The 21,517-nt window shown below is 38.8% G+C and overlaps 1 protein-coding gene across 1 annotated transcript in view; it reads left to right on the top strand.

Moving 5' to 3' along the window:
• The window catches only part of LOC139697357 (uncharacterized), a 663,676-nt gene that overhangs the window by 629,400 nt on the left and 12,759 nt on the right, over positions 1-21,517 (top strand). Inside the window, exons 5-7 of the mRNA XM_071596022.1 lie at positions 11,492-11,632; positions 13,980-14,132; positions 19,943-20,092. Of these exons, the coding sequence (XP_071452123.1) occupies positions 11,492-11,632; positions 13,980-14,132; positions 19,943-20,092 (444 nt within the window). The remainder of the gene's footprint in view (positions 1-11,491; positions 11,633-13,979; positions 14,133-19,942; positions 20,093-21,517) is intronic.

The raw sequence follows: 21,517 nt of genomic DNA on the forward strand, positions 1-21,517 counted from the left end.
CCACAACAGAGAGCCAACCTCTACGCTCAGCTGATTAGGGAGAATTTCGCCCATAAAATGCAGCGAAAGTGATAGAAAGACATATCAAGAGGGAGTAGGATCCTTAAAATCTTATTCGAAGATAAATTGTTTCGGGTAAAAAAAAGAAACGAGGGATTGAAATAAGGGAGTTTGTGACGGCGTGAAATTGGGTCGAATGGATCAGTAAATGAAGAAGGAAAGAGATGTCTGTGCGGTTCAGAGTCGATTTAGCAGTCGGAGAAGAAAGTAAAGTGCTTTCCAGGGATCATCCAAAACCCTTTGTCACTAATAGAGTGAATTCAGTTATTATTTACATCGCTCCGGATGATACGTCTCATGGTGACAAAGGATTCGGCATTTAGTTTAGAGTCCGGGAATCTCAAATGAAATCCTTGGAAATTTTAACTCTCATTCGATAAGAATTAAAGCTAGTAGAGGAAGCCATTGAACCACTGGTAAAATATTTCGCGAATCAAAAATTTTTGTCTTCACTTTTTTGACGGATTGCGGGGTGTAAATGTAAGTGAAACATAATTTTGTAATTAGCCCCCAATTGATTATCGTGCCGGTAAAAGTACTTGAAATGTATAAAACGCGTATTATCCACTTTAAATTTTTCCTATATTTCAAATGAATATCGTCGTATTAAATCTTTCATTCAGAACCATTGTAATCATCTCGTGGTCTGCACGAGAACAGCTACCAGACGGTCATCAGTTGATTGATTGTGATATTTGGGAGTACAATTTTAATTATTGTATAATATTGGGTGGTCTCAATTTCTAAAGAGTAATTGATATGCAGCATATTAGTACATGATGTGTGATTATCAAGAAGTACACGAGGTACTCAAGTGGTCAGGGTTCGCAATAAATACGCCCAGTATCTAAAACACAAATATTCGTGTCACAAAGATATGTGCATGAAAAGTATTGCCTACTAAACCTAACGCATTGTCCAGAAATTTCGAAAATGAGGTAAATTTGTATAAATTGACAAATGAATGTGATACCATATATATTATCACAAAGAGAAAAAAAGCCTTGCAAAGCAATCGGTTGTAAAGAAGAAGATCTCAATGATCAAAATGGCTACCTCCTTCGTTGCTGTGTTTAATATTCATTTTTAATGGAAAAAGTAATATCATTTAATGATTATCTTCCACACTTTTACAGATCTCTGGGGCCCATGTAAGTAGATAAACTGAAAAAATCAAGTATCTTCTTTTTTCGAAGAATCTTTTCCCGTTTTGCATATGGCTGTTCGCCCCCCAACCCCCTTTGCATTCATTCCGTTGGATTTTTTCGTATTTCATCCAATTCAGGGATTTCAAAAGCAAATCACTAGACGGAAAAACGTTGCTTGTCAATTAATTACTTTGCTTGGTCCAAACTTAAGTCCTAACTCATGTTAGGACCAGGGCCATTCGTTACGGAAGGCGATTTGTCGTTTACCCCAACGTACTAGTATATGCTTTTACGTCTTTTCCTTACGCAATCGAAACGAAAAGCGTTCTGTAAATTGTAAACCGGAAATTTTTTTAAAAATAAAAGATACATAAACAAGGGAGACACCATATTGCTTGCTTCTCCCTAGGAGAAAATCATACGTCACAGCTTCCACACTTAGTAGAACCGTCTAGTGGATGATTTTGAAATTTCTGGTTGGTATAACTCTCTCTTTCTTTCTTTCTTACTCGATTGTTGGCCATTTCCTTACTCCATTACTCAGGCTTCAAGTTTTCTTTTCCATCTTTTCTTCTTGCCTGCGCGGGTAATTCTCTCTCTATTTCTCTTTCTCTCTCCCCCCTTCCGCATAGCTAAACTTCCATGTTAGCCTTTGTCCCCATGACCATGACCACTTCGGCTTCATGCCCCATTAACCCCGTTCTTCGAACTGACCCATTCTAAATCACCATCTCCCCCTTCGCCGGATGGGGTAGGAAGAAGGTGAAAGCGGAAAATAGGCGTTCGTTCGATTCAATCGAGTTAGGGTGAACGACCCGAATGAGTCCGTCCTCGCAAGGCGTTCGCCATTGCGGCATTGCGTCTGCAGAGCTGCGTGTAGTAAGTCACGGGTGAAGCGTCATCGCGTTCGCCCGTGAAGTTCGCTTTGCGTTCTCCTTGAGAGTCAACGCTCGCACTTCAACGCACTGGACGCAAAGCATCTCACTGACTCCGCACCCCTCGGTTCAGCGTATAACCGCGTGTCGCATTATTTGTTTTAACGACTTGCTTGTTGATTTGTTTTCATTAAATGTAATTTTTTAAAGTTTTTCGCCAATTCCCATTCTTGCGGTTTTACAAAACGTTTTCGATGGCGATTCTTCTGCTCTTTTTTGTCCTCTTTGCCTTTGGGAAGGCAAAAACTCTATTGCCTGTGGATTCAATGTTTTTGCAAGAAAATTCTATCTGAATTGAGTGGGTTGCATACCGTTTTTTCCCAAGTCTAGGAAATCATATCGGCCAATTCTGTAGTAATATGTATTTTGAGGCAAAAAAATCGGTGAAAACCTTTCAGATTTTGCGATTAGGACGTGAACGATCTGATTAAATAAAGAGAAAAAAAAGATAATTTCCTTACTCTAAGACTTGCAGGTTTGCCATTTGTGCACTCCTTATTAGTTGTCAAGTATTGAGGCATTCATTCGATCTTATTTTTCCTTCGTCTCATGCGTTATTATCTCCGTTCATCTAATTCATTCAGTTCGGGATTGGATGGTTTGTCAATGGATGATGATATGTACCTCCAAATGGATTGTTTATCATGATTGCCTAAGCCAGAAATAATGCACAGCATTCGTTCGGCAGAGAAACAAATATGCAGACCCCGCTCTGCATCCAGTCAAAAATAAATTTGATCTCATGGCAAAAGGAACCTCTCGGGAAGTTCACGACTAACTCCGGTACCATCGAGCTTCGCGTTAGTGTCATCGCACGTGGTTCGAATCACTTCCTCGACGCTCAATACAGATTTTCCGTGGCAATATGCCACCTCATATGACTCACCAAAGAAAAAAAATCCCTCGGCATTTCTAACGGACGCGTCATATACTGCCAAAAATCTTCTCAAAAATGCCCCCCTTTTTTTCTTCTCGCTCTCCCTGAAAAGGCTTCGGGCATTATGGGATAAAGACTTCTGCTTAAATGGCGCTCGGAATGTGGCCCGCACACGCGTCGCTTCGTCCCAACCGGCGTCTGATAAAGGGACTCCTGCCCATTCGGAAAGATTTGTGAGCCACTCCCACTCTCTTCTGCTCGTAGCGATCCACTCTAACCACCAGATCAAGTCCAGTCGACTTCGATTATAGGCTCGTGGATTTCGCGCAGGGATAACAACATTTGATGCACGAGCTAATGTTTAAACTTTGAGTAGTTTACGTCATTTATCTACATTTCTGTGCACTGCATCCTTGCGTATTTCTACTACCATTTCGAATTGCATCCAGTCTGTTAAAGGCTCAAGGTTAAGACCAACAATCAATATTTCAGGAAGGCTAATTCAAATTCTAGGCAATTACGCCATAATAATTAAAATAATGAGCATTTCAATTTGGGTTTCAACCGAAAAAAATCAAATTTAAGTAATTCTTAAAAATAAGGTAAGAATAAGGTAAGTACTAAAAACTTCGGCGTGCACTTTTCCAATATTCCCAATGATAAAGATTTAATCTTTTACTGGTGGTCTTAGCGTTGGTCCTAAGCATCCGCACAAGTCATCTTCCTTCTCACTCAACTATTTACGTGCCTTGGATCTTCTTGGGAGTTTATGGTTGAGGGGAGAGGGAGTTCACTCGCGAGCCGAGCAGATGACGCTGAGCTTGTCGATCGGGTCAAATATGGCTACGCGCACTCACAAGCGTAATAATGCTCTCCACCTGTGGTTTCTCAGGCCGTTACCATGCTCGGTTCAATCTCCAACCAATCCCTGATCGCATCATGCTAAACGAATGCTTAGTGGGAGCGGAGGGAGAAGGGAAACCGAGCAGGAGAGTGCCACGGTACGGTCCGTTGTGCCGACTGATTCCGCTCCCAATGTGTGACGCATGCCACCGTTCCGCTTCATCTGATCGGCTTGCGTGCGACTGGATCCTCTCCCTCTTTCCGCTTCGCTCTTTCCTTTCTCGCTCTCTCTCTCCTTTTCCCCTCACGAGCACTAGATTCATTCACTCATCCGCCATCTTGCTTAACTTCAGAACTCGCATAATATTGATCATTCAATTGACTGACGGAATTCGTTCCGTAGTCAAGGCAATCGTGCATTTCGCTTTTTTTTTGCTTTGTTTTGGATCGTTCTTGGAATCAGTTTAAAAGCATGCTGCTAAATGTCACTAATATCCATTTCAGTGCATACAACATTTAGAGGCACGAGTAGATATTTTAGTGGTTTGAAAAATGAAATATTTTGGGATGTGTTGGGACTCGTCTCCGCCATTTTATGGATATTACTTCCATAATTAACAATTTAACACTCTGGAAATGTTTACTCCAACTTCGCCTTTCGTCGGCAAGAAATTCAAATTCACGCTGATGGCATCGAACGTTTAAAATATGCTATAAATCTTTGTTTGGCTGCAAGTAATAAATTGATGATGAACTAATTTAAGACCTAATGATAAATAAGCCCAAAGGTAAAAAGTCATAGGATTTAATTATGTTTTTTTCGTATTAGTACTCATCAATTTCCATGGATGGTTTGTCATTGATTACTAATCATCACAAGCAAAAATATTAACTATAAATAAAGAAGTTCTTTGCTACCAAAAGTTCATCATAACAATAAATCATATGCATAAATATATTTCATCAGAATTTTCTAGGCAGTGATTTTTTTTTCAAAAGCCATTAGCAAGCTATATATGTGCAGTGTGCCGCACTACCATCGCACAATGTACGAAAGTAATGATTAATTTTTTTTCGTCAAATATTTTTAGTATATTCAGATCTTTGAAAGTAATTAAGCACGTTTGAGGCACTTCCATCGTGCTTAAATTGTTCCCTTCGTATAGCGGCAGATTTTCAACGATCGCCAATTATCATCTTTCAAAAGGTTTTCATAAACATTAAGTTTAATACGTAATGAGTATCTATAATATATTGAATTTAAAGATAATTTAGGCATCAGATCACCAGAATATTTACCATTTCATTGGCATGCTTCCGATCGTCGTCATGGTTTGAATTATGGAGGGAAAAGGGCGAACGGAAGAGTCAAATTCTTTCCCCCACAACCCGGAGGGTTGCGCCTGTCACTCTTTCGTTTTCAGATCAATAGCTCTTTCGTACCAGCGTTGCCCAGAAGTAGAGCCGGAATAAAATTGTTGGACGGAGCTTGAGCCATCGTTTGAGATTGTCTCAATCACTCTGGTGATCTGCATTGCAGCGCCTATCGCGCGAAGACGACTTGGCAGAGACCGGCAACTGCTGGGAGATGAAATTCCGTAAGGCCCTCTTAGGATGTACGTCCAGGATTCAAAATTTTAACTGACCAAACTATCGATTTTCCTTTCTGGCATTCCAAAATTCGGTGATTGGCGCCGAAGCGCTTCTTAATTAGCTGCATTAGACAGCCTGTAAATTACACTCGAGGTTTCACCTTTGAAAATATCCCTCTCCCTTTGCCCACCATTCTAGCTACAGCGCGAAAAGAAGAACCTAGCAGTCACTTTTAGTAAAGTGCTTGCTCTGAGTTTTCCAGATAATTTCATTGAAGGGGTATTCTCTTTAATGGAAGGGTGATCCGTAAAGTGGCCTGCAAAATGGAAAAGGAGTGAAGCATTTGTCAAATTGCAGTTTTTTCAGAGGATAAAGTTAATTGATCAGCGTTAAATGTGGTCATGTACATATTTGTGTACAATAGTACATAGAATGGACGGGTTATGTTCAAGCTTAACAAATAATAGCATCAAAGTGTGAAGTTGTAACGTTCAAACTCTTATTGATGTCATGTTCCTCTTTTCTACCACACGTATCTTCCTCAGGGAAAAGCAGTAACGGCAAATTTGAAGATCCAAGTTCAAGTAGCTTGACTTATCTTTCATTAATTATCGTCACAGCTGATTAATTAATTTTGATTCGCCCTAAGTATTTCAATTTTCCTCTGAAAAATAACGGCATCGGAAACACCCTTTCACTCCATTGCATTTTACTCGGCATCAAAGTACGTACTATATGATCTATTTTGTAATCAGGATTAAAATGAACACAAAATTTAGGCTTTCTTTGTACCCAAGAATTAGTACTTATTTGTAAACTTCGATTTATAATAAGTGTAGAATATCCTAAATTTAGTTAAGCACTAACAAAGGCTGTGAGAACTGTGACTGAGGAAACTGAACGAATATGAATTCACCCTTACAAGCTATATGTATCCTATAAAACTATATGTACATTGGCGTTTTCCGAAGAGTCACGGTCGAAATACTTTAATATCCAACTCGTCTTTTCTACTCTATACGTTTCGAAATGTATTCTTTTGTTGAGAAACCCTTTACAAAGAAACCATCAATATTTAAACGTCTTTAAATAGTTAAAAGCCTCATTTCCATTCCACGACAAATAATGGTTTTTTATTTTATTTATTTAATGAAAATCCTCGTTGCGATTAGGCAATTGTCCTGATGGCTACAGTCAAGTCTGGTCAACGATCACTCTTACAATGCACATACATACTTACGCAAGAAGAACAGTTATGAGACACAATGCTCTTATATACAATGACACTTTAAGATTACCAACCGTAGCTTTACCAATACACAAGGGCTAGGTTCACACCATAACTACAGCGCTCCGTCCAACGCCGCCCACCGTCCATAATCACGACAACTTCATATACCGTTCAAAATCACGTGCCGTGAAAACATCATCCACTTTTACAATACAACTTCTCACGACGTGAACATCACATGCAAACAATATATATTTTAATAAATACAATAGTATAATAATCACTGATCAATGAAGTTTATCACCCATTGGCTGTTTTACACTTATTTTTAAAACTTCTAAAATTGGATGGAAAGGCCTCAAACAAATCTCCAGGCAGCTAGTTCCAACCAACAATAGTTCTGTTCAAAAAAAAGAGTATTTTTTCTTATTTGTTTTTTGCGTTCTTATTTTTATTTTAAAACTGTGGTCGTTTTTTCCCTTTAAGTTTGATTTTTCTATCTCTTTCCATAAATCTTCCCACGCTTCGTCATTTTTGTCAATTCTATGCATCGTGCCTAACCTATAATAGTGCGTATAATACTCTGAATGAGTCAGTGCTCTTCAGAGTTAATTCCTGCAAAAATATTTTTAAAACTGTAATAAGTCGAACTTTATACTATGCTGGAATCAGATCATTTTTTTTATTTTTCAATGAAATCTCGATAACCTACACATCTAAATGCAATTTCTCTTGTTTGCTTGAGCAAAGAGACCTGTTGATATTGAAATTATTTCAAATCTGCGTTATTTTGTGCCCATTATTGGAAACAATTAATACATATAATACTTCGATTTCGAATGTGTGATTGCTATTTAGGTTCATCCTTTTAGTCCTAGAAGACAAGGTTTGAATAGTTTTATCATTGTCCCATTAAAATCTACGAACGAAAAACGTATAACTGAAAAGCGATTCAATGAATTGGGATTCGAAATGATAAATAAAATTGCTTTTCCCCAATTGTTCCGATTCAGTTTGAAGGAAGAAAAAATACTTGATGGGATTGAAGTAAAGTGAATTAAATTTTTGGTAATGACTTTTTAACGCCAAAATAGCTACCGTATTAGGCTCATAAACGATTACTGAAACACCTAGGAAAGGTGGGGAAATGGGAAGACAGGTGAGCGACTAGTGGTTGGTTGAATGCTGTGCGCACGTAATTTGCTCTCTGATAGATTGAACAGATTATCTGATTCCTTTTGAAGGCAAATGGGATAATTGTTTTAGAATTAGATCACAAAGCACTACTTCAAGACATTACGCCTGCTTAAATGTTATTTTTAATATGAAACAATACCGATCATTATGGATTATTTACATTTCAAAGTCTTATGCTCGTTTACCGCAGCATCCATTTGTTTATGAAATTTAAGGTATATTAGAATAAATAAATGCTTCAACAAAAACTGTATCCCATGGAGTTATACAATAACATCAACTAAATCAAACAAGCTAATTGGAGGCTAAATATTTTCAATGATATTTCAACGGATGAGATCGAGGACTAAGCTTTGCGAAACACAGTTTCCAGGCAATTGTTACGGTTTCCATGGAGTCCCATGAACTCCAAAATCATTACTCATTCAGGTGTGTGAGTAAATGCGGTTCTAATGCTCGGTTTTGTTAATATGCGTACAAAGGGCGTCCATATATCAATTGATTCTCCATGGATGGATGCTACGAATTTTTCAGTTATCTTTCATTTGTTTTTTTTCCTTTTGTTTCAATGAATAACTGAGATTTTACTGCATGTAACCACGCCGTCCTGCCACAGATTCCCTCCCTCCTCCCCCCGGCAAAGATCGGGCCACACCCTCCCCCATCCTATACCCGCTCTCTCCCTTGCATTGGTGTGTGAAAGATCCCCTTCTCCCCACCGCCCTCTCCTCCTCCTTTCCCACCCCCTCTCCACAGTCCCCCGAAGTGGGCCACCGAAACTCTCCCTCCGACGAGGCGGCCCCGTTTCCATGGAGACGGGCCACGCCGCATCCCTCCTGCGTCATCTCCTCGTGACGTCATTTGCCAGCAAACTCCGTGTGGGAATCATGATGCGTCTCTTTCACCCCCCTCGCCTCCTATAATTCCCTCCCCACCTCCATACCACCCGTCCCCCCCCCGCTGCCGCACTCTCTCCTCTAACTCTACCCCCACCCCACTTTTCCTTCCCAACCACCCACCCCACCCCCCTTCACCGCCGTATCGCGCACGCGAAATGTGTGCGTGTGTGGCGTTGGTTGGACGCCGGTCATGGAGGCTGGTCAAGGAGAGAAGGGGGAGGGTAAGGAGGGAGAAGGCAGAGGAGGGGATTTTTTGACTGTTGTGGGTGGGGGGGAAGAGGGAGCTTGTTCGTGTGTGTGTGTGAAGTGGGGGAGGAGAGGGTAATGAGAATTCCCGTCGGAGAGTAACGCCCACCGCGCTGAGAGAGAGAGAGAGTTGGACGTATGCGTATTTTGTAATATGTCGTGCCAGGAATGTAAACAGCGCTTCCCCGGAGAGGATTGAGCGGCCCCCTTTTTTCCATTTGGGAGCATCCCAAGTTTGGAAAATCACACTCTCAACTAGGACTGGATGCGTTGGGGTCTTGGTGTTGCGATCCTATTGGATTCCATCCGCAAAAACCTCCCTCCCCGGACTGCCATCTAATCGAATGGTACTCCCATCCATAATATCACATTGGTGAAGGCGAGCATTGACGAGGGAAACAATACCGTAATAATTATTTCGAATTCATCCCCACTCCCGCGATGATTGACCTTTTGTCCGGTGCCGCCTGTTTCATTTAGATGAAAAAAAATGAAATTCGTGAGTTCCGTAATGTTTCCCATTTCCCCATTTCACAGCAGAAATTGTAATTCTTTCGATTGCATCTGTAACCAACGTCGTAGATTTTCAACTCCAGTGGCTAATGGACTCTACGCGTGCATCTGAATTTCGTTTCCGAAGCAGGATTGGCATTTATTCATTTGCTTTTTTTAACAGAATTAAGCCCGTTCACATTTACATCTCCCGTTCCCAATCCTGTTTGTTCTTCCTGCCTGCTTTGCCCGAAATCGGAAGGTAGCTTTGAATCGAAACCGAAATGGGAAATGAGACGCTCCTATTTGTAGGCACGAGCAATAAAAACGTTTCTCATGATAAATGTCCATCAGAACACTAAATAAATAGTTATTAAGGACTGCATGATTTAAAGTTATTACGATGAGTAGTGGAAAAGATAATCTTTATATTTTTTAGTGAAACCAGAGTAAGTCTATCCTACCTGATTTTCATATAATTTTAACCTAATTCCTTGCCCTTCGATTCATTGATTAAATTTGTATAGGGATAAACCCAAAAAGCTCCATATTGTGCAATACCTTTTCCTGAATTTAAATTGGAGTTTTCAAGATTTCCAAATTTGTGAGACATTTAAAGAGGTGATATATCCATTTTCATGAATGTGTATTTTCATGTAAAAATAAGTATAGTACATCATGAAAATATATTACAACGGAGCGCAAGTAAGAGAAACATTTTTTTCCCTCGAGTATGCTTTATGTATCCTAAGCAGTCGCCTAGGGACCAATTCATTAAGGGTTTCAAACTCAAAAATGAACGTAAATTTTAAATGATAAGTTGATACTACTCTTAGTGATTTACGTGAAGCGTCAAATTCTGGAACTAAGTTTTTCTGCGTAAATTTCGATCGTCAGTAAGAGAAAACTAGTTTAAGAAGAATAGTTTTAAGCATTTTCTTTGTTAAAGTTATTCTTAAGGTGGAAATTGATGTGAACTCATTTAGGTGCAGCCGTTAAAAAATCATGTGACACCCTCTTCTTGCAATTTGGTTAAAGTTACCGGAATTTTGTAAAAAAAAACTCTTAACCATTGTTACGCTCTCGTGCTTGACGTCGTCTTTTGTTTTAGAGTACATAGTGGACCTTCGTCTTCTGCTTGAATCCTTTCGGATACATTGACGGTTGGTTTACCCCATATTCTAGAAAAAGTTTTTAATAAAAATATGTTGCCACATTCCTTTTTTCTGGTTGAAAACAAACAACATCATTGCATTTATATTTCTGGAAAATTTTCAGGTAAAATTTATTCCAGCATTAAAGGCTTTTATTAACAAGCTGTCGTATTAATTTTTTTATTTCTCTGGAAAAAAAATTTAACGTTTTTTTTCGCAACGACAGCACTATGTGATGAGTTAATAATTTCCTTTTAGGCATTCTTAGCTAAAGGTTTTTTTCGAAAAAGAGCATCAATAAAATGTTCAAAGTACCTATGAATCATATACCATAATTAACTATTAAATAAAACTAGTAAAATTGACTCTTCTGCATTCTTTAAGTAAGGATCTTACTCTGCGTTCAAGTGAGAACATTCCGTTCACTTGCGTGTGGTATGACAACGGAATAAAATATCCACGTGGTATTTATCGGAAATACCTGCCTTCTAAGCGGCATCTCCTATTCAGAACAGAATTGCTAAAAACGTGCATTGATACGCAAAACAAAGCGGCAGTAATAATTTGAATTTCCCCCGATTATTGACCCTTGTCCAGCACCGCCTATTCCATGTCGAAGTAAAAAATGAATTAAGAGCGATTTTTGCAGTATTTCGTAGGATCTGCATCTGAAAAAAATTCTCGTGACAAACTAGACGTGTCCTCTCGTCAACTGGGGCGTAGCGTTGCGGGTAAGTTGCCAATAGCCCCGTAATTTGCAAAATAAAATAAGAAAGTGCGCTTTAATAATCAGTGTCTATTCTCTCCCACTAACAGCCAAGCTGGATGGAGTGAAGACTTACATGAGGATGAGGCGAGTACCCAACCACCTGCAAGTCAAAGTGATCAAGTGGTTCGACTACCTCTGGCTGACGCAGAAGTGTTCCGACGAAGAGAAAGCCGTCAGCTGTCTACCGGGTAAGTGCCGCAAAATAATGCGTAGGGAAAATTTTATTTGATCATTTAAGCTTATACGTCATTATACGAAAGACTTATCCAATGGCAAACACCCTCATTGATGGTGTTTTTTACTCCATACTCCAAGCTCTTGCGAGCAACATTTTGAAATCTTTCTCCGCATAAAAAAAATATCTCGTCTCTATCGTCAAGTATGTTGCTCACTTCGTCTATTTAAAAATACAAATGTGGGCACATAATCTCAATGGGTACTCTTGTCCTTGTGTGGTGTGATTCTATGAGTCATTGTCCTTACAAAAAAACTTAATCACAGATGCCCAATAAATCTGTTTCAATGGCTTGATATTATATCATGCCAGTACTCCTTCCGAGTAGGAAGATTAATTTAAAAATAATCTGTTAGTTTCACTTCTAACTTTCAAGGATAAAAATAGATCTGAAAAAATTTGAATAATTTATCGGTCCAAACAAAGACAAAAGGAAATGCATTATTTTTTCAAACAACATCAAAATGCACGTTTGCGCGAAAGTCACGTGACAACGAATATCCTAATTTTATTTTTTCCACTATCAGACGGCTGGTGCCGTATCCTTCATCACTTCTCCCACATTCTTTGACATTATGGTTCACCAAGCAAGGTGTGGCAGTGAGCTATGACATTGCAATAGCATATTTCTGCGCTTGTCTTTTTGCACTAACTCAAAAATTAATTACGATTGTGTGAAGAAGCATAATTTGGAAATATTAAAAAAAACTCAGCCTATTTTGCGACCGTTTTAAATATTTTTAAGCATTTCATGCGTGATTATGCCTGATTTCTATACAGCTGAATTGCACTGCAAAACTGCTACTCTTTAAATGATGGAGATGAATTTTCAATGTCATGACAAACTATATGTAAGGAGTTTAGAAAATTCATAATTTTTATCAAATCGCTTGTCAGTCACAATCTCTCATGTTTATCCCTCATGTCTGAGAAAAAGTAGTTTGAAAGATTGTGAAAAAATTATTATCTAATTTCGTTGCATATGATGAAAAATCAAAGTTCAAATTGATGCATCGAGATATTTTTAAGCAAAATGTGTCAATTTTAAAAGAATGTTGTGCAAAAAACACTCTGGTAGTCGGAAATATATACTGTTGGATACTTGAATCGTTAGAGGTAATCTCCGTCAATTTTTGTTTTATAAAGATGACATTTTGCAACTAATGGATGCTGGTATACGTAATCGTCATGGTAAAATCATTTTTGGCGAGCGGTTTTCTGGATTCGCTGTCGATTCCTTCGTGATCGAGCGCAGCCTCCAATCTGCGAACGGCGATTTCTCGGAGGCAATAATTACCTTTCGGTCGGACAGCCACTCATCAAACTTTTTGAAACTACCACGATGCATAGCCTTTTAGTATCAACTCTCGAGACTTTGCTACGAACGTGAAAGAATAAAAAAACGGCAGACGAGACTCTAGGTGAAATTGATGGTTTCGAAGTTAACTTTGTGGTATTGCTTCGTCGTAACTGTCTCCCTTGTTACACATAGAACTTTATTGGATATGACCTGGGTGTCATCACTTGATAACCTTGTGATATTTTAACAAGAGAAAACCTAGATCGTGCCCGAAAAAAATTCTGAAAAAGCTAATTCTACGGCTAAATCTACTCGTACATAATACCCCGCAAACAACCACAATGATGTGTGGCAGGAAGTGTCAGGGCACCAGCCTTTTTAATTATGCATATGTATTCATGCATACATTTCAATTTATATTTACACATATATAAGCATACATACACCCAAATGAATACCTACATCTATATTCATACCTGCATACTCACACACTTATCAAAATCACTTAATCAAGGGTATGTTCGAGTAAAGTTTTAAATCTTACCATTTGATTAATTAATGTAGGAATGGTGTCATCTGATTTCGCTATGATTATGAATCGTACGAGGGAATAACGAGTATTCAAATCTGTTATTGGTGGTTTATACCTCTTTTATTTTAACTTAATGGTCCAATCTGCCAATTTAATGTCTTTAAGTTGGTTTAGCACCACGATGCCTTTGTTCTTGAACCTTTGAGAAAAGCAGTTTTGCATCACGAGCTCAAACACATTTCCTGTCAAATATGAGGGACTGGAGAATTGTGTGACCTTTCCACTACTTTGCATTGGCGTACACCACTTTCGACCGGTCAAGTACACATGCATCGGCACCCGGGGCGCATTTTTTCAAAGATAAAATCAAAAAGGTTTCGATTTCTTGGTGTCGCCTTGAATTTCACGCTCTTTGTTCTCGTTTCTTGGATGCTTTCCATATCTGCGATGATTGCGTGCTGGCTGCAGATAAGCTGAAGGCCGAGATTGCCATCAACGTTCACTTGGACACCTTGAAGAGGGTGGAGATATTCCAGAACACCGAAGCAGGCTTCCTTTGTGAGCTCGTCCTAAGGCTCAGGCCAGTCCTCTTCTCCCCCGGGGATTACATCTGCAGGAAAGGTAAGGCAGCAATTTGACCCCGTTTATCTTTCACTCCCCATTCAACACTTAATCCCTTGCCCAACATTCCAAGTAGGCCATCCTTTCTTGCGCATAGTTTTTCCTCAATTTCAGACTTGCAGTAAGAGGCACGAGGCCAAGTTCGCCTCGCATTGTGTCAATTCGTTTCTCTCTCTCAGGAATAAGTCTTTGCGCAGAAAGAAATAGCTCAACTCAACTGCTTTAGACTCAATTCTGATAGAATAAATACAAAATACAACAAAATTGATGAGAAAACAAATATATGTTTTGTCATGTTCTGAGTTTTCGATGTGGACAGAGACTTGGAAAATATCGACATTGTACGGATAGCATGCAAATTGTTTATCATTGCTTTTCGATTCATAAATGAAATTTAAAGATCGAACAAAATTTATCTTTTCCCTTTTAAATGATATTAATCAGAACTTATTGTATTCGAATACCTTTAGAAAAACATTCCTTTAAAATTTTAGAAATTATTTTTGTGACTCGAAAATTGTGTTTCAATGGTGAATTACCGATAATGCCGGCTGATAAAGTTGTAATTCTAACAAAAGGGTCGTCGTTTACATATAAAAAAGACTTTGAAGACTATTTCCTAAAATATTGACCCATTTCTCTGGGGTTAACTATGCGGTACCTGCAATTCCTACTGCCTCTCTTCCTTTTGATTTATTGCCGGTCGGTAACTTTCTAAAATACTACCCGCCGTAGTAGCGACTATTTTCCAATAACCGTAGCGACATTTTTTTTAACGGAGTCCCTTTTAGGGTAGCAACGGAAATAAATTTTCATTTAAGCTATTTCCACACGGCTTTTAACTTTCCATCTCTCTCGCACTAATTTCTCACTCGGAACTGAGGCGGTAAGGGAGGTCACCGCGTGAAATAGTCGTCCCACATCACACAGATCGACCCTCCCACCCATTTCTATGCAACCAATTTCCGTGCTCCTAATTTCCTTTGGAATCCCTTCTCCTTCAAAGACGTCCTTTGCTCCTTCCCTCCTAAGAGTCCTAACTCGCTGGAAATCTCACCCCCCCCCTCACACACCCTTCCTCCTCCCCCCACCCCCGTTTCTCAACACGCAACCTCACCCTCCTTGATTCTCCGGTTTTTCCCATTGAAATGGGTTGAGTCAGGATCTTCTCCATTCAACGGGTTTAGATTGGGATGGTAAACCGCACATGGTGGCCTTAAGCCCCTCTGGGAAACAACCTCGCGGGATCCCACCGGGTGGATAACGAGGAAGGTGAATGATTAGCTTTATGTTTGCGTTCGAAGCCAGCAGTGGGGTCAAGAGAGGGAAATGGCCTTCCTCCGAATGGCATCCCTTCTTCTCTCTCGTGACTTCGTACACAGCAAGCATTGGGAGATTATAATGGATTAAATCCTCATCATAATGTTACGGATTTTAATTAAAATGATGAATATGATATTTTCACAAACAATAACTGGAAATATACTGTTGTGTACTCTGGAGAATTTAAAATCTCCAGAGTGATTAGGTTTTTCTTGTATTGTATACAATGCGAATAATTAATACTTTGAGTTCAGCCCTTCAATGGTGGTAGGTACATCCGAAAAGGATAATGGTCGGGGCGAAAGGTGAAATCAACAATAATAGTATAAGATTTAATATTACTTATTATAAGGTTATCTACCTGTTAAGGCAGGTTTTTGGATGGACACAACTACCAAATAAATATTTTGTGACTCCTAACAAAAACACAAGCCAGCAACCTAGTCTAGATCAGGCCCCTCTTCATCTCTGAGTATTTCCTTTATCCCGTCCAACATGCCTATCCTGTTCCTGCCCCTTCCTCGTTTGCCTAACATTCTCCCCTCTATTACAGTCTTCAGCATCCCACTGCCAGCCAATACGCCCTTCATTCATTTTTCCTGCCTCCATAGGATAAGATTTAATATATCTGAAGATAATTTTAACAATCATATTCCGGTTTAATTTTTTTTTAATTTTGGTTTAAAGATGAAGTCTTTTTTTTATTGGGGCAAGTCTTTATCATGTTACACATGTTGAGTGAATTTCCTGATTGAGACGCAACGGTTTGCTATCTTCACTCATTCAACATATATTTATAGAAAAAGCTGAAAATCTCTCAGATGCTGAAAGTATTGCAATCAATTGCTTTGTCCTAATTTAAGGAATCCATTTCGTCTCATATATTTAAAGTTACTTTAAATTGCATCCGTCTCACGAAATATTTTAAATTCCATCAGTTTAGTCACATTTTTTATATCGCCTAAAAATGTTGAAATAGTAAAATATTAGCATTGTTGGACGTTTTAATATTTAAGTAGGAACGCCCATTTCTGCTATTGCTAGTCAAATTAACTAGTTATCCTTATATCCATGTTTCTTTACCTCTTCATAATATGAGGTTAATAATGGCTTGCGATATCTGTGCAAACCTATTTCTTCAATGTTCGTTCGCAGGTTTCCGCGGCGATGAGTAGGTGATTTCCACATTTTTCGGGCTGCGTCCGCGTATGTCGTTTAAATGTACAACAGTTTCGCCAGCTATCCTGCTGGCGTCCTCAGGTCAAGGATGAAAAGAAGCTTGTTGTCCCGTCTTATATTGGGAAAATCCGGCGCCAATACCGGGAAATTTCTTGGCCAATCAGGGAACGTCCTCATATCTTAAATACAATTTTCATTATTTTTAATCATTTCCTAATATTCAACCTCTATTGTATTTGTAACATTAAATTCACGATTTTTCACTTAAGTTTTCATATCTTATGTATCGTGATTTTGCAATCATATTCGGTCACATTTCCTTGCCCAGGCTTTGCATTCTCACTTTGAGGTTATAGGAAAGATTTTTGAAACTCGATTCCATATTTATTTTGCTCATAATGCAATTATCCTTCCAAATACCTTCTTCTTCTTCTACCTTCAAATTAGTTTCTATGATCTCTCCGTTGTAAGTATTGATCCTTGAAAATTAATGAAAATGAAAAGGTGGTTGTATTTGAATGCGCGCAAATAATGAATGTTGTATGAAATTACGGGAAACCGCATAACTTAATGGGTAATCGACGTTCCATAACTATCCAGCAAATTTTTCTCCTTTAATTTTTGAATTGCTCGCGTTAAATTTTATTCTTTGATACTGCATGCGATTTTAACATTAATGTATGCACCTGATGCCTTCATATTAATACATAAATTGGAAATACCGGTCAATCTCTAACAGGGAGGAGAGCGCATTCACTTTCTGCCTAATATAATTGTGACTGTGACATGTGCTAATCGTAGAATCGGTTGGAACAAATGTGACAAGACGAATCGCTGGCTCTAAAAATAATCGATTCTATCCACCTGAATTTAATTTTTTTAACTGAAACTAAGCGATTAAATGATGTCATATTATCTTCCTTCATTAAATCGTATCACGCATTGATTTTCAAAATCTCGACTGTATTTAAAAATTTGATTGGAATACAATTAATAGAACGTGACCAAAGGCAATTAACCTTTTCAGAACGGAATGATCTTTATCCACGTAAAATTCCACGCATATCTGCCCGCCGATGGTTGCTCAAACCATGGCTGTTCGGTGGTAGTATGCGCGCAAAATTTATAAATGATAATTGCGATGCCATGATATCCAATCACTTCCAGCCGTGGATGGCGCGCGTCATATCTTATTATCCTTGCCCAAGTGCACCGTATGTTCGGCTCTCCAAATGATAAAATCGTAGACATACCTGAAAGCCGTACACAGGCGACCTAGGAATTCCATTCAATCGAATATGAAACGGAACCCCAGGGGGGAGGATATCATTTGCTCCGTGGTACGTGTTTTTTTATCACTGTAATATTAGGCTTTCACCAAATAGCGCTCCCTTATAACGAACGAAATCGAGGTCTGGAACGAAATTCCCCCTTACTTTAAATTCTTCTTGGTTTGCTTGAATCGTTACCGCCCACACGGTAAGCAACCAGAGTGTTGATTTTGATAGGGGAGGGAGGGCATCGGCTATTACTAAACCCTGCGGCGTGTCAATTATGCGCATTCTTGGACTGGGAGGGAGCAGTTCCAGTTTCAAAACCCCCTGCGGTCACTACAAAGTCCAGAAAATTACGCCGCTTGGATTTTGATAATCCCGTGGAGGTAGGCGTTTACCCAGTGCTCCAGTGTTAAAATCCTAGTGATGCCCTTTGAATACCCTTCGTCAAAATCTAAAAGTTGTGATTCGCATTGCGTAATAATTAAGTGATAAATAATAAAAGTATAATGAGATAACGTTAAGTGGATCTCCTCGAAATCGACAACCATTTTTATTTCAACAGCCATATTATTCTCAACAATTCATGCTCTGGTTCCATGAATTTTATTCACGTTTATGCATTAATATCTTGATTAATCAGATTCGAGTAAAAGTAAATTGACCCCTCATCACGAGGACATGACTATCATTGGAAAGACATGGGTTTTTTTTAACATGGCTGGGATATTGGCCGGGGGGCCTCGATTCCGGTTAACTTCTCCGAGTACTCTAAACTCTACAAAAGTTATGTGATTTTTCGGGTGCCTCTTCTCCATGGCAAACCACAGGCGGCCCAAGGAAAGGGGCCTCAGGTGGAAAGGAACTGCTGCCCCCCCCCTACTCTACTGATTCGTGAACTTTATGTGCCATGTCTGGGCTTAGTACTAGGTGAGCTCTACTTTCACCTATCAATCCAAACATTCGAATTGATTACTGTGGTTTATAAGTGAATCAAAACTGTTTGGTTTTTAATTAAGCTCACGGGGAACTATTTTCGTCAGAAATCGCACTATTGTGAGTTTGCTGATTCTTAAATTACTTAAGCGTTTTAAAAGTTTTACCAATGGGTAACAATAATTGAGTAAGCATTTTTATTCTTAAACAGTAATTAAGAAAATGAATCATAAAAATTGAGAAGCGTTAACAGTTTGGATACACAGGCATTATCATATTTCATACCATTCCCTTTCGGAATCGGTAAATTAAAATAAACAGTTTTGAAGTTATCATAAAAATTTATAAAACTATAATACAGCTGTTTCTAATTGATGAGGGTACACACGCAATTCTAACGAGATCACCATGACAGAAACTTGTAGTGGCAGTAAATACTGTCAATTTTCACTAGTTAGAATTTTATTTTCCGATTAAGAAGTTTTATTACTACTTCCATGGCTGTTGCCATTTTTGAAACAAGTTGGAGCTGAAAGAAACTGTGCTCTGGTAACAATTATCAGTCTAAGAAGTAATCCTGTTGAATTCTGCATGGAAAAGTATTTGAGAAATTTCAAAAAGGGTTTCAAAAATAGGTTTAATATTTAGAAGAAAGTAATGCACTTTTATTAGGGTAACTACGCGCTGAATTCATTAGTATATCAGCTCGAAATTTATTGCTGTCCTTAACAATACTGGCTCTCTCATTAAATGATCAATTCCTCATGCTCTATCCCTACTAATTTAGTCTGCATCTTCAATATTGTCACATACACATGTCTCGTATGCCTGTAAGATTATTGAAAATCAATCCATTCATTACTTGTCTTCCTTGGCTATTTAATATGAGATGTTTCCCCGACTGTTAAGAGGGTCATTTCTTATCATTGTCAAGAGTGAAAAACTGTTACATCCTTACGGTCACTCTTACTTTATGACATGGAAATTATTTAATGATGTAGGACGTGTTCGTCCAATCGGCACCAATACACCTTAGCATCCTAGGGTGCCCTTCAGCCTTCCATCCCATGACCCTTATGTCCACCTTGTGTCCCGCAGGGGAGGTGGGGAAGGAGATGTACATAGTGAACCGCGGTCGACTGCAGGTGGTCGCGGACAATGGCAGGACAGTGCTGGCGACCTTGAAGGCCGGATCCTACTTCGGGGAAATCAGCATCTTGAACATGGGAACAGCGGGTCGAAGTTTGGGTGAGTATTGAGGTTGCGGAGACGCAAGGCCCCAGGGGTGGTGAGGGAGAGAAAAACATCGTTCCTCCATATTTGATATTGAACTTAATTGATTGCTTACATGAATTGCCTAATCGTTATTCATTATTTGTGTTGAGAACAGTGTTGATAGAAGTTATGTTAGGAAGAATTTTTAAGTAATGGAGAACAGATGGTTAAACTGCTGATTTTCTGATATTGTAGGCACTAGCCAATGCCACTCTGGCAAACCAAAGATGACGGCAGTTTTAGAAAGAGCAATGCAAAAGTTTCTGCATCAACTTCTATATAATATCCTGCAAGCCACTGAAAAGGTGCGTGGCAGATGGTGTATCCGCTCCGGGTTTAGCAGGCAAAAAGTTAAAGTAACGCAATATGCATGTGTCATACCTTTTGGAGTTAAAGCAATCCACTAAAATAAAAGTGTTGATAGTGAAAGTCAGAGATTGTATGGTTTGAGAGCAGAGGTTTCATGTCAAAGGTTCTCTAAAAAAACGCACTCTTTGGATCTACATCTACATCTACTTAATACCCCGCAAGCCGCAAAAAGTATTCACCTTTCTCATCCCTTCCTTTTTTACATTTACCCATCCTCTGACTTGGGGCATTAGCCAACTAATCTCATTTGTGCTTTGTTTTTATTTTATTTTGATTTTTCCCCTAACTCCAGAGAGGTAAACTATTTACGGCTATTGGAGTATTTTCATTTATTAAATATTGCTAGCCGTATGAGCTCAATTCAATCAATAAGTACATTAAAGGTTTTTAATATTTCTAAAGAGGCTTCGGTTTCTTACTGTTATGAGTTCTGATTGTTCGGAGAAAGAATGAGTATTTTTATTTATCTGCAATTGAATCTATCTCCCTTATTTTATCTTTGTGGTCCGATCTACCTAAGTAGTGTGGGGCCATTATAATTCCTTTAGTGTCATTGTTAAATACGTTCGTTCTGAACCTTTCTAAAAGTCTCGCTTGTTCTCTTCATTTAGGATTGGCAAGGGTTGAAGAAAAAAAGAGAAGGCTTATTCGGCGGTTAATTATGAAGTTCCTAGGAATTAAGGAATTATTGGTTTGTGGCCACTAACAAAAAACACAGCATATCATATTGTATCCAAAAAAATTATGCATACGTTAAAGTGTGAATTACAATTGATATAAATGCAGGATGAACAAGTGACGCTTTTTCAACCTCAATAAGAAAAAAATAAGTTCATTTCTTTCACATTTACGAGTAATTACATCATTAGAGACCGCTTTCTCCCACTTTACGCACTTTCTCACCTTGCGAGGATTTATCACATTTTTTTATGTAGCACCCGATTTTTTCTATTCGTTGGAGCAGTAAAATGCTTTCTAGAATCGCCTGTTGACACGACTAAACACGCATTGGATCAAAGATTACCACTT

This window comes from Hetaerina americana, unplaced genomic scaffold, assembly GCF_022747635.1.
Source record: "Hetaerina americana unplaced genomic scaffold, ioHetAmer1.1.p SCAF_73, whole genome shotgun sequence".
NCBI classification, from domain to species: Eukaryota; Metazoa; Arthropoda; class Insecta; order Odonata; family Calopterygidae; genus Hetaerina; species Hetaerina americana.